The sequence below is a fragment of the Babylonia areolata genome, chromosome 5 (assembly GCF_041734735.1).
Source record: "Babylonia areolata isolate BAREFJ2019XMU chromosome 5, ASM4173473v1, whole genome shotgun sequence".
In the NCBI taxonomy this organism is placed as follows: domain Eukaryota; kingdom Metazoa; phylum Mollusca; class Gastropoda; order Neogastropoda; family Buccinidae; genus Babylonia; species Babylonia areolata.
In genome coordinates, this window is record NC_134880.1 from 8,825,211 (window position 1) to 8,837,236 (window position 12,026).

Below are 12,026 nucleotides of genomic sequence, written 5' to 3' on the forward strand. Positions count from 1 at the left end.
CTGATTGCTCCACATGCCCAGATGTTTTTGAGCATGATAAAAGCTGTTCTTGCCTTGCCGATTCTGGCTGTGGCGTCCCGGTCCGTGCCTCCCTGTCGGTCAACCACGCTTCTCAAGTAGAACGAAAGGCTCATGAAAATGTGACGCACTCAATACTGACGTATTGCACGCAGTGACGATTCTTTTTCTCCTCTGCATCACGTGCCTTCCTTTCAGTTTGGCTGACGTGTGTCTTTACACTCCACGCGAGTCTGTTTCATAACCTTGTATTTCGGTTGCCTGTGTCTGTCTGTCGTCTGTATGTATGTATGTCAGTGTTCGTCCGTGGTAAACGTCAACAAATTTTTTTATCCCTGTGAAGAATACTTTGTTGTTGATAACAACATTTGTCTGTAAAATATGAGTTTTGCACAAATGTTTATTTATTAATGACAATGCATTTCTGGGCAAGACACAAAAAACATAAAGAAACCAAAAATATTTCCACAGTCAGGTTACTGATATATTTTTTTTAATATTTATCATAATAATAAAAAAAGGCACTTGTATTTCACATGCTGACACGTTTATTAATAACAGTCGTTTTATCATTTTTAGTTAAAATGGGAATCTTCTTCTATACCTACTTTGGAAGTAACATTGATGCATATCTCTGCCGGGGGCAGCAATTTGGTTGGTAAAGGGGTGGATATTTTTCCCATCTCCCAGGTTAACAGATGTGCGGACCCGCTTTTGTGCCTGAACCCCCTTCGTGTGTATATGCAAGCAAAAAAAATCAAATACGCACGTTAAAGATCCCGTAAGCCATGTCAGCGTTCGGTGGGTTATGGAGATAATAACATACACGGCATGCACCCACATCCCCTCGAAAACTTAGTAATAACTAGTATGGCTGCCCACTGGCACGTGGAGGAGGTGAACACGGTCGTACATATAAAAGCTTACACGTGTAACATGTGAACGGTTGTTGTCGCAGCCCACGAACGAAGAAGAAGAAGAAGACGAAAACGATGACGAAGACGAAGATGAAAAAGAAGAAGAAGAAGAAGAAGAAGAAAGAACAGTTCAACAAATAAAACGGAGATGCAGACATTCCTGGGATTCTTACAATTTCTGGCACCTTTCATCCCAAACTTCACTTGAAAATCATCAGTTCTGCGGGGCCTGTCGAAAAAGCACACACACACACACACACACACACACGCGCGCGCGCGCACGCACGCACATACGCACACACCTGCCTGTGTCCATGGGACCCCATGCGTCACACACACAGTGCACGCGCACCGTAGCGAGATATGGCAAGGAAGTCATTATAGTACAGTGCGAGGAAACTGAAAGGACTCACCGAGTTGCAACGAGTGTGTTGTCTCGGGTTTCATCACTCAGCGACACGGATCTCAGTGATCATGTGCCGTCGTCAGTGCGTCAGAGATATGATTTCCACTAAAGATCAAACCAACGAACCGGCGAACGAGCGAACACACACACACACACACACACACAAAGGGGCACTCACCACCACCCCATCCCCACACCCACAGGGGTGGATTTTCGTCCAATGAAATCACGATTGTGGAAATCCGTGAGACGAAACGAACGAACACACACATACACAAACACACACATCGGCACACACGCGCACACACACACACACACACACACTGACACACACACACACACACACACACACACACACACAGATAGACAGAGAGAGAAAACAGAAAGTCCATGCCCCATTTGGGAGATGAGTAAAGCACAGACTGACATTGCAAAAAAAGAAAATCCAAATATCATGGCAACAGAAGTCCGATTACACCTTCAGAATAGATACCGTGATCACTTACATATTTACACAGACGGCTCACTCCTAGACAATGACCAAGCAGGTTCAGCTTTCGTTATACCAAAATTGAAAACTAAACGATCATACTATATTGGTAAAAATCGATCGATATTCACAGCTGAACTTATCGCTGTTCTTATGGCTTTAAATTATAATTATTGTTGATCTTCCAGTTTGCCTTCTACAAGTCTTATTTTGTGTTGATTCAGAATCTGTATTATATGCTTTAAACTCATCAAATTGTAAGAACAAGCCCAAAATAATAACAGAAATAAGTCACATCGTACATCTTCTGAATTTGAGAGGAACACATATTTGTATTTGTATTTCTTTTTATCACAACAGATTTCTCTGTGTGAAATTCGGGCTGCTGTCCCCGGGGAGAGCGCGTCGCTACACTACAGCACCCCCCCCCCCTTTTTTTTCCCCTGCATGCAGTTGTTTTTATTTGTTTTTCCTATCGAAGTGGGTTTTTCTACAGAATTTTGCCGGAAACAACCCTTTTGTTGTCGTGGGTTCTTTTACGTGTGTTAAGTGTATGCTGCACACGGGACCTCGGTTTATCGTCTCATCCGAATGACTAGCGTCCAGACCACCACTCAAGGTCTTGTAGAGGGGGAGGAAATATCGGTGGCTGAGCCGTGATTCGAACCAGCGCGCTCAGATTCTCTCGCTTCCTATGCGGACGCGTTACCTCTAGGCCATCACTCCACTCCATATAACTTTTTGTTGGGTTCCTTCTCACCTTGTTCTCCTATATAATGAATGGGCTGACATGGCTGCAAGAAAAGGTGCAAAACACCATGAACAGGGAACCACAGAACTTTGTGTGCCTTTGTCTGTACAAGAGAGGTACCACTTACTAGAAAAAACATTGTGGAGCAAAGTCTGGGAAGTATATCAGCAAAATGGCAAAGTTTTCAATAAAAGTACCGGTATAAATAATATTCAACAACCGGAATCTACCAATCAATCAAATACATTCAGTAATTTAATCAGATTAAGGCAAATTCAGGCATTATCGAACAGGATAAAGCTAAACGCTTTTATAACAAAGTTCAGCAAAGATGTTAAATGCATATGTGGAGAATCTATTTCTAGCAAACACATAATCTTTGGATGTCAGAGTCTGAAATCGTTTTTACCAAACTCCTCGGAAAATTCTTGTGAAAATTATGTGGAGAATCTATTTCTAGCAAACACATAATCTTTGGATGTCAGAGTCTGAAATCGTTTTTACCAAACTCCTCGGAAAATTCTTGTGAAAATTCTTTATTTTTGACAGTTTCAAGATGTTATCTGATATTGCAGAAGGTTTGCTGCATAGTCCAATAGGGCATTTGTTATAGTTGTTATATTTGTTTGATGTTAACGTTTCCTTCTATATACCTATGTCTCCGTTTTAATGTTTTATTTTTTCCAATGCTCTGTATCTTTTCCCACCGCACACACATGCGCACACACACACACACACACATACACACACACCTTTCTTCACCCTCTGCCCAATTGATTTGCTGATTAGGCCTAAACAGATGCGCAACACAGGAAACCATAATTATAATTAAGTGATCAGTGAAAGGAAAATGAAAGAAAGCAATGACAAAGTTTTATATAAAAAAGGTGTATTTGCAGAGGGACCTAGACTTCGAGAAAGGCGACAATTCTGTACAACGACCTCCAGCATGTGTGAAGTTAGTAGGTACTATCTAACTTGGAGTTGTCTGACAGAAAAGAGTAGAAATGATAACAGAGACTTCAGGCTGGTTTTCGATTCTTGCAGTTAGTTTATTGTCTCAAGCATGCACACTACGGGAGCAGTCGTTATTTCTAATCTACAATGAGGGAGCCACGGGAGGCTCATTATCTTACAGCATGTCGAACGCACATGGTCAGAGAGACAAATTCTTTATTCTTTATTATCGAGGATAATAGATAAGCACTGGCGCGGTTTTTTTCTTCTCCAGTCCCCGCCCTGAAACAGGGTTTACACTACACAAGACTACATTATATATGTCATTGCATGCACTACACAATGCTACTTAAAGTAATAGAATACGAATACTATACTACTGACATAAAGGCATAAGCATGGTAAAAATAACACACACACGCACGCACGCACGCACGCACACACACACACACACACACACACACAGGCACAAGCATGGTATTAATAATCGACATATAAAAAACAAAAAACCAAAATAAAACAAGCGAACCCCCCCCCCCCCCCCCCCAAAAAAAAAGCAAAACAAAAAACCCAAACAAACAAAACAACAACAAACAAACAAACAAAAAAACAATTGAAAAACAAACAAAAAAATAATAACAACAAAACAAACAAACAAAAACAAAAAAAAAAAAAAAAAACCCCAACAGAACACACACACACACACACACACACACACTCTCTCTCTCTCCATCTCTCTCTCTCCCCCCCTCTCTCTCGCACACACACACTTACACACACATAAGTATACATTGTGTATGTTAAAAAAAAAACCCACTGTACTAATGTGAATATAAAACAGTAAGTCTAATAAAAAAAAATATATATATACACATAGCAATAACAGGGAGGGGGGGGGGTGCTCATTGCCAAAGGAAGCATAATTCAACATATAAAATAGTATGAGAATTATTTAATGTCACAGGTGAACGGAGAGAGAGAGAGAGAGAGAGAGAGAGAGAGAGACAGACAGACAGACAGACAGACAGAGGGAGACTCAGAGAGAGAAAGAGAGGGAGGGGGAACGAGAAGGGGGGGAACGAACGAACGAACGATTCAAACGAATTTTATTGCTGTTAAGCTGTGCAGCCCATTCAGCAATGCGACGCGACAAACACAAGAGCAACACGAAGTCACAGACATGGAGACCATGGCAATGATGGTTTGTTTTGTTTTAAACGTGCAATTATATGACACAATCGTTATTGTCAGTTTCGTGATTGTCACTGACAAGCGATCCACCAGCTGGCAAGGCGAGGACCGGCGAACACATCAGCCCAGGTAGAACTGGATCAGGCCAAGAAGAGTTTGTAGGTTTCGAGTCGTTCTGCACGTGCTTGGGTGTCAGGGTCAGACAGACAGAGAGAGAGAGAGAGAGAGAGGCAGAGACGGAGACACAGAAAGAGACAGTGATAGAGACACAACTGAAGACAGATTGACAGACAGATAAACAAACAGAGACAGAGACAGAGAGACTCACACACACACACACACACACACACACACAGATAGATAGATAGATAGATAGAGAGAGAGAGAGAGAGAGACAGACAGACAGACAGACAGACAGACAGACAGACAGACAAACAATCAAATCCAGTTTAATTGTTCAGGCCTTGGCCTTTCAATGGAGAGAACATTACCTGTTCAAAATAATCTCAACCTCAAAAGAGAGAGAGGGGGATGATATATATATATATATATATATATATATATATATATATATATATATATATGTGTGTGTGTGTGTGTGTGTGTGTGTGTGTGTGTGTGTGGAGAGAGAGAGAGAGAGAGAGAGAGAGAGAGAGAGGGGCTCAAGAATGAATTTCTCAGGGTTATATGTGTCGCAGCTGGCGCAGGTGTCACTGGAAACTGAAAAAAGACAGATCATAAGACTTCAGACAGACTACACCTCTCCGTAATGTATGTTTCCCGTGACTGACACACACACACACACACACGTGACACACACAAACACACACACACTCATGCTTACATACACAGTCACTCCATTCAGCACACACCACACACACATGCACACACTGACTCACACCGGCACACACTGGCACACACCGGCACACACTGGCACACACACACACACACACACACGGGTCGAGCGCGCTCAAGCACGCACACACATACTCACGGCACGCTTACATACACAGTCACTCCGTTCAGCACACACCCACACACACATGCACTGGCACGCCGGCGCTGACTTAAACACACACACTGACAAACAGACACAGACACCCACCCACACACATACTCACGCTTACATAGACAGTCACTCCGTTCAGCACACACCCACACACACATGCACGCTGACTCTCTCTCTTTGTGTCTCTCTCTCTCTCTCACACACACCGACTGGGGAACCCAAGATATTCCAGATTATTGCTCGGTGCGCAGGCTATTGTTTTCTGTTCTATTGAAAAGTGAATGGTGTATTGATTCAAATTCACAGGAAAATATTAACTTTATTCTTAGGAAGTTCAATATAAAAGCCTTTACACACACACACACACACGGCAGCCCCCCCCCCCACCCCCCCACACCCCCCACACACACACACTCACACACAAACTCTCTCTCTCTCTCTGTGCATATATATATATATATCTATAGCACTGAAAAAAAATTACAACGTTGCGCACTTTTTTTTTTTTTTTTGCACTGCTTTATCCCTCAGTGACTTACCTCTTTATTTAGTTTTTTGGACCGGGTATTAAACACTGACGTAAACAGTCCTGTGAAATTGGGGGGAAAGAATGTGAGGAGCTAGAAAATTGTTTTTGTCACCCCCAGCAGATAATAACCTGCACTGCACACTAAACGGTGAACCAAAATGCATACCGATGTCGGTGAGGCAGATCGACAGAAAGTAAAGAGCGCGTGTTAACCAACGTGCTCGGCACGTGACTGTTGCAGTTGTCCTCTGTCACATGGTATAGGTCACATGACAGGATACTCCCCTTCTCAAACAAAAGATGTCCCCACTTTGTCGGAAAACATCAGTCGTATCGATATGTGCCTACCAAGTACAGGCAGATCTACTCAGGTGAGAGTATACGAGTGTTTGTGTTAAAACCTTTTCAATCTTACGCACTGGATGAATTCACAGCCGACAGAGAACTAGTAAGAATACTTGACGATCAACGCAATGTTTTCTAACTTTTACATGTGCGCCTTCAGTGACTCCTCACATTGAAGAATGACCACTGTACATGTCGAACAACCTACTTTCGTTTTTTCGCGTGATTTTGTTCGCGCGTGATTGAGTGATTTAGCTTCCTTTTTGTAACGATCATTCAGTAGTGTGGAACCATTGTGCCAACCTGGTGTATGGGTAAGAGTGAAATGCAATTTTTTGTTTTCAATTCTTTGTGAAACGAAAGTTCTTAAGCTGAAGGTATAGTGGTTTCTTCCCCTCCAACCCTGTTGACTAACAGAGTGAATGTCTACGACTTGTTGTGAACACTGTTCATTCCGTCTTGAGGGGAAAAAAATGTGGATATTGCCGGGACAGTGAGCGTGTGTCAACATGATGCAGACATATGAAGTTTTAGGTGTGTCTGTGGTTTGAACCGTTTCTGTACATGTCATCAGCAAACGACAGTCACAATTTCATTCTCAGTGGTCACTGTTTGTGTTGTGAATTTTAAATAGACATGGTAAGGAGATCTGGCAACAGTTGATGTTTATAAAATTTGTTCAAATTCGTTTCGGGAAAGATGAATTCACAGCCGACAGAGAACTAGTAACAATACAAGCTCAGTCTCAAACTTTCAGCCCCTCCCATTCTTGTCTGTTTTGGTTAACTCTTTTTCAGCCCCTCACCCTGTCTGAGGTGAAGTCTTCTTTCTCAGTACATATCATCTGATTCTGTTGACATTGAAACTGATGGGTATGTATACTATGATTGTGCCAGCCTAGGAACCTGTTGAGAAGGTAACAGATGTGTGATGTGAGTCTCACTCCAATACATCAGTCAGACATTTTGGCTGTGTCCACATTTCTTCCCCTCCACTCCTCTGTGTTGTCCGACTGGCGGAGTGAGCATCCAGGCCTTGTTGTGAACATTACTCATTCCGTCCTCAAGTGAAAAATTGTCGATATGTATTGCCAACATTTTCTTCTTTCTTCACTGGACCATGAGCAGTGGTCGGGGTGTTAGTTGTATGGTCAAGATGATAAATGTTCACAGTTTGTGGGATGCAACTCCCATGTTTATTGATTTTTATCAGTGTTTTTTGTGCATATCATGTATACAGGTTGTTTTGTTTCTACTCTGTTATTTAGGTGTACTTTGCTATTTTGGATGTGTTTGTGTAAATTAAAAAGTCAGATGGATTATGAGATCCTTGATATGGGTATTTGATCTTTTGTATGCAGTTCACACCAAGAATGTTTAGACACAAGTAGATCTTTACAATTGCTAGATTTAGAAAAAAAAATCTCCCCTGTAACTGACCAGGTTTTGTTGACATTTGAACCAAGAGCTCTTACAGCACTTGAGGTCAACATATATGTAGAAATGGTAGTGCCTGAACACCCTCTGTGTGTATACACATGCATAAGATCAAATATGCTTGTTAAAAATCCTGTAATCCATGTCAGCATTTGGTGGGTTGTGGAAACAAGAACATACCCAGCATGCACACCCCTGAAAAATGGTGTATGGCTGTCTACGTGGCGGGGTAATAAACAAACAGTCATGCACATAAAAATTTACATGTCTGTGTGAGTGGTTTTGTGTGTGTGTGTGTGTGACTAAAGCCGGGTTGAATGACACAGTTAACGAATAATGAGTTCCCAAAGGCAGCTGTCAGTCAGCTCTACCCAGGTACACAGCCTGTGTGTGCAAATGACTGCAGTGCATGTTTGTAAAAGGCATTAGCGCTTGGTCTCTGACCAAGGACAGGCACAGTATAAGTTTCTATATCATACGATATGATGCCATACCATACCATACCATACCATTATCACATCATATCATATATCATTATATCATATCACATCATATCACAAATCAATTTTTTAATCAAATCAAGATAAGTTACAATTTCTTTGTGTGACTTATTTTTTTCATTTCATTCAAGATTTTTGGCAATTTTTCTTATTGTACTTTTTTTTTCCGCAGTTGACTAAACGTTTTCATAAGTTGATGACATAGTACTTCCATACATTTAATCAGTGTGCTCTAATCACTATTGATTTGAATAATTTTGAAAAAAAATTATGTGTACATGAATCAAAGTGAATCATTGATTGACCATCTCACTTTGGCTGAAATTTGATTTGATTTAGAAATCATTTATTTTCTGATTTTTATGAAATTTGTATCAGCTGATAAAATGAAAATGTTGGAAAAAGTAACTTCGGGAATGCCTCAGCCATTCTCAGCCCAGTGTCAGAGTTTTAAATTATATTAGAGCTTTCTTCTGCCTCTCTTTTCTTTACTGTGATTTTTGATGTAGTAAAATTGTTTTTCTGTGGTGTTTGTGATGTTTCAGAACAAGTCTCCCACAGTAGTAAAGTAAAAAAAAAAAAAAAAAAAAAAATTATGGTGTTTGTGTTGTTTCAGAACAAGTCTCCTGCAGTAGTACAGTGACTAACTTGCCATCAATTGCTGAAACCCTTTGGCGGGCAGTTTGATTTATTTGCACCTGGGGCGACGCACGTGACGCTTTCCCATCATGCCGTCCAGAAGAATTCCTCTGCGCATCCGCCTGGCATACAGCGTGGGTCACTTCCAGAATGACCTCATGGCGTCCATGTGGTTCAGCTACCTGCTGGTTTACCTGCATCAGGTGAACCCACCTTTCTGTGGAACATCCTGTGCTGTTCTGGCATAGCCGTTCATGTTCTTGAAAATTTTACTGTAAAACTGGTCATTGGTATCTGGAAGTCTTTTTTTTTTTTTTTTACAAATTATATTTTAAATCTATTTCTCTGTTGTGTTTCTGGTCATTAATATGTGAAAGTTTAAAAAAAAAATCACTCTGTTTTTAATCTATTTCTCTGTTGTGTTACATTTTGAATGTTATTTTAACCCCCGAAAACGGAGTATGGCTGCCTACATGGCGGGTTAAAAACGGTCATACACGTAAAAGCCCACACGTGTACATACGAGTGAACGTGGGAGTTGCAGCCCGTGAACGACGACGACGAAATAAGAAGAAGAAGAATGTTATTTTAAATATTTGGGTATACAGCTGCTAATATTTTGAAAGTTTTGAAATTAGCCTCTGTATTGATTCTTTTATTTTCTGTAATGATATTGATAAATCATTCATTAGAAAGTGCATGCCAAACTATGATTTATTTTTTAAATTCGTAAATCAGATTGTAAAAACAAGGAAAAGTGCAAAGTTGAAACAAGTGACACAACAACAAAGTACAGTTTCACCTGCATAGAAGTTAGAACTGGCAACACATATCTACCCATGAAAACAATTCACAGATGCAAGACACAAATTGGAGCATATTTTTATCCATGAAAATGATTCAGAGGTGGATTCATAGTTTCGACAAAATAGGAAACAGAACTATTTTTTATTCAAGAAATGATTCTCATGTGCATAGTTTCAACAAGGCAGATATAGGGACACGTTTGTATTGAAGGAATGATTCATAGGCGTGTAATTAAAAAAAAAAAAAGACAAGAAAATGATTTGTCCGTGTGTGATTTCCTTAACTCTTTCACCACCATAGGCGACTCCAGTTGAAAAGACAGTGCACCGCCATAGACGCCTTTTGTCGACATTGAAGTGTCATGTCGATAAGACCATTTTTCACTCTGGAACAAAGCCGGACAGCTGCAGCCAGTTTCCTGTCAATAGAACAATGACAAACCTTAGCCTCCTGACCGAGTTTGAACAAGTGAACAAGTCCTTTGTGTTGTTTTGACATGAACCGAAGCCTGTGACTGAGAGCATTGTTTCTGAAACATTTGGCGCATTTGGGGAGTGTTTCTCACACAGAAACTTGGCTGTGGAAGAGTTAATGCAGATACAGGAACACGTTTTTATTCATGAAAATGATTCACAAATGTGCACAATTTGACACAGTAGATACAGGAACACGTTTTTATTCATGAAAATGATTCACAAATGTGCACAATTTGACACAGTAGATACAGGAACACGTTTTTATTCATGAAAATGATTCACAAATGTGCACAATTTGACACAGTAGATACAGGAACACTTTTTTATTCATGAAAATGATTCACAAATGTGCACAATTTGACACAGTAGATACAGGAACACGTTTTTATTCATGGAAAATGATTCACAAATGTGCACAATTTGACACAGTAGATACAGGAACACGTTTTTATTCATGAAAATGATTCACAAATGTGCACAATTTGACACAGTAGATACAGGAACACGTTTTTATTCATGGAAAATGATTCACAAATGTGCACAATTTGACACAGTAGATACAGGAACATGTTTTTATTCATGAAAATGATTCACAAATGTGCACAATTTGACACAGCACGTTTTTATTCATGAAAATGATTCACAAATGTGCACAATTTGACACAGTAGATACAGGAACATGTTTTTATTCATGAAAATGATTCACAAATGTGCACAATTTGACACAGTAGATACAGGAACACATTTTATCCATTAAAATGATTCACAGATGCGTACTTTCAGCAGCACAGATATAAGGACACATTTTAGATTATTCGTTGAAAATTATTCACAGGTGTTTAGTTTCAACAATACTCTTACAGAGTAGGATGAAGGTGGTAGAATAGAGTCCATGAGGGTCTGCTCTTGCCCTTTCTCCCAAGTTTGACTGGAAAATCCAGCTGAGCGTCTAGTCATTGGGATGAGATGATAAACCAAGGTCCGGTGTGCATCACGCACTTGGCACACCCATGGCGACGAGAGTGTTGTCCTCTCGGCTAAATTCTGTAGGATTTCTTGATAGCAACACAAATATATATGCATGCACTCAAGGCCTGACTAGGCATGTTGGGTTATGCTACTGGTCAGGCATCTGCCTTGCAGTTGTGGTGTGGCGTATATGGATTTGTCTGAATGCAATGACACTTATTGAGAAATTGAAACTGAAACTCTTACAGGAACACTTGTTTACCAATGAAAATGATCCACATATGCATACTTTCAACAAGGCAGATACAGGAACACATTTTTATTTATGGAACTGATTCACTTCTAATTTCATCAAAGTATACACAGGAATGCAATTTTACCCTCCAAAAGTGATTCATGTATGTGTAGATTTTAACAAGGCAAGATACAGGAGCAGATTTTTTATCCTTGAAAACGATTTACAGCTGTGTAATTTCAACAAGGCACATACAGGAACACCTTTACCCATGAAAGTGAATCACAGGTGCACGATATCAACAAGGCGGACCTAGGAACAAAATATTGATCCCAGGTTTGTCTCACAGGT

The 12,026-nt window shown here is 40.3% G+C and overlaps 1 protein-coding gene across 1 annotated transcript in view; it reads left to right on the forward strand.

Moving 5' to 3' along the window:
- The first annotated feature begins 6,548 nt into the window (after positions 1-6,548).
- The window catches only part of LOC143282354 (major facilitator superfamily domain-containing protein 12-like), a 36,234-nt gene continuing 30,756 nt past the window's right edge, over positions 6,549-12,026 (forward strand). Inside the window, exons 1-2 of the mRNA XM_076587965.1 lie at positions 6,549-6,639; positions 9,166-9,391. Of these exons, the coding sequence (XP_076444080.1) occupies positions 9,278-9,391 (114 nt within the window). The 5' untranslated portion in view covers positions 6,549-6,639; positions 9,166-9,277. The remainder of the gene's footprint in view (positions 6,640-9,165; positions 9,392-12,026) is intronic.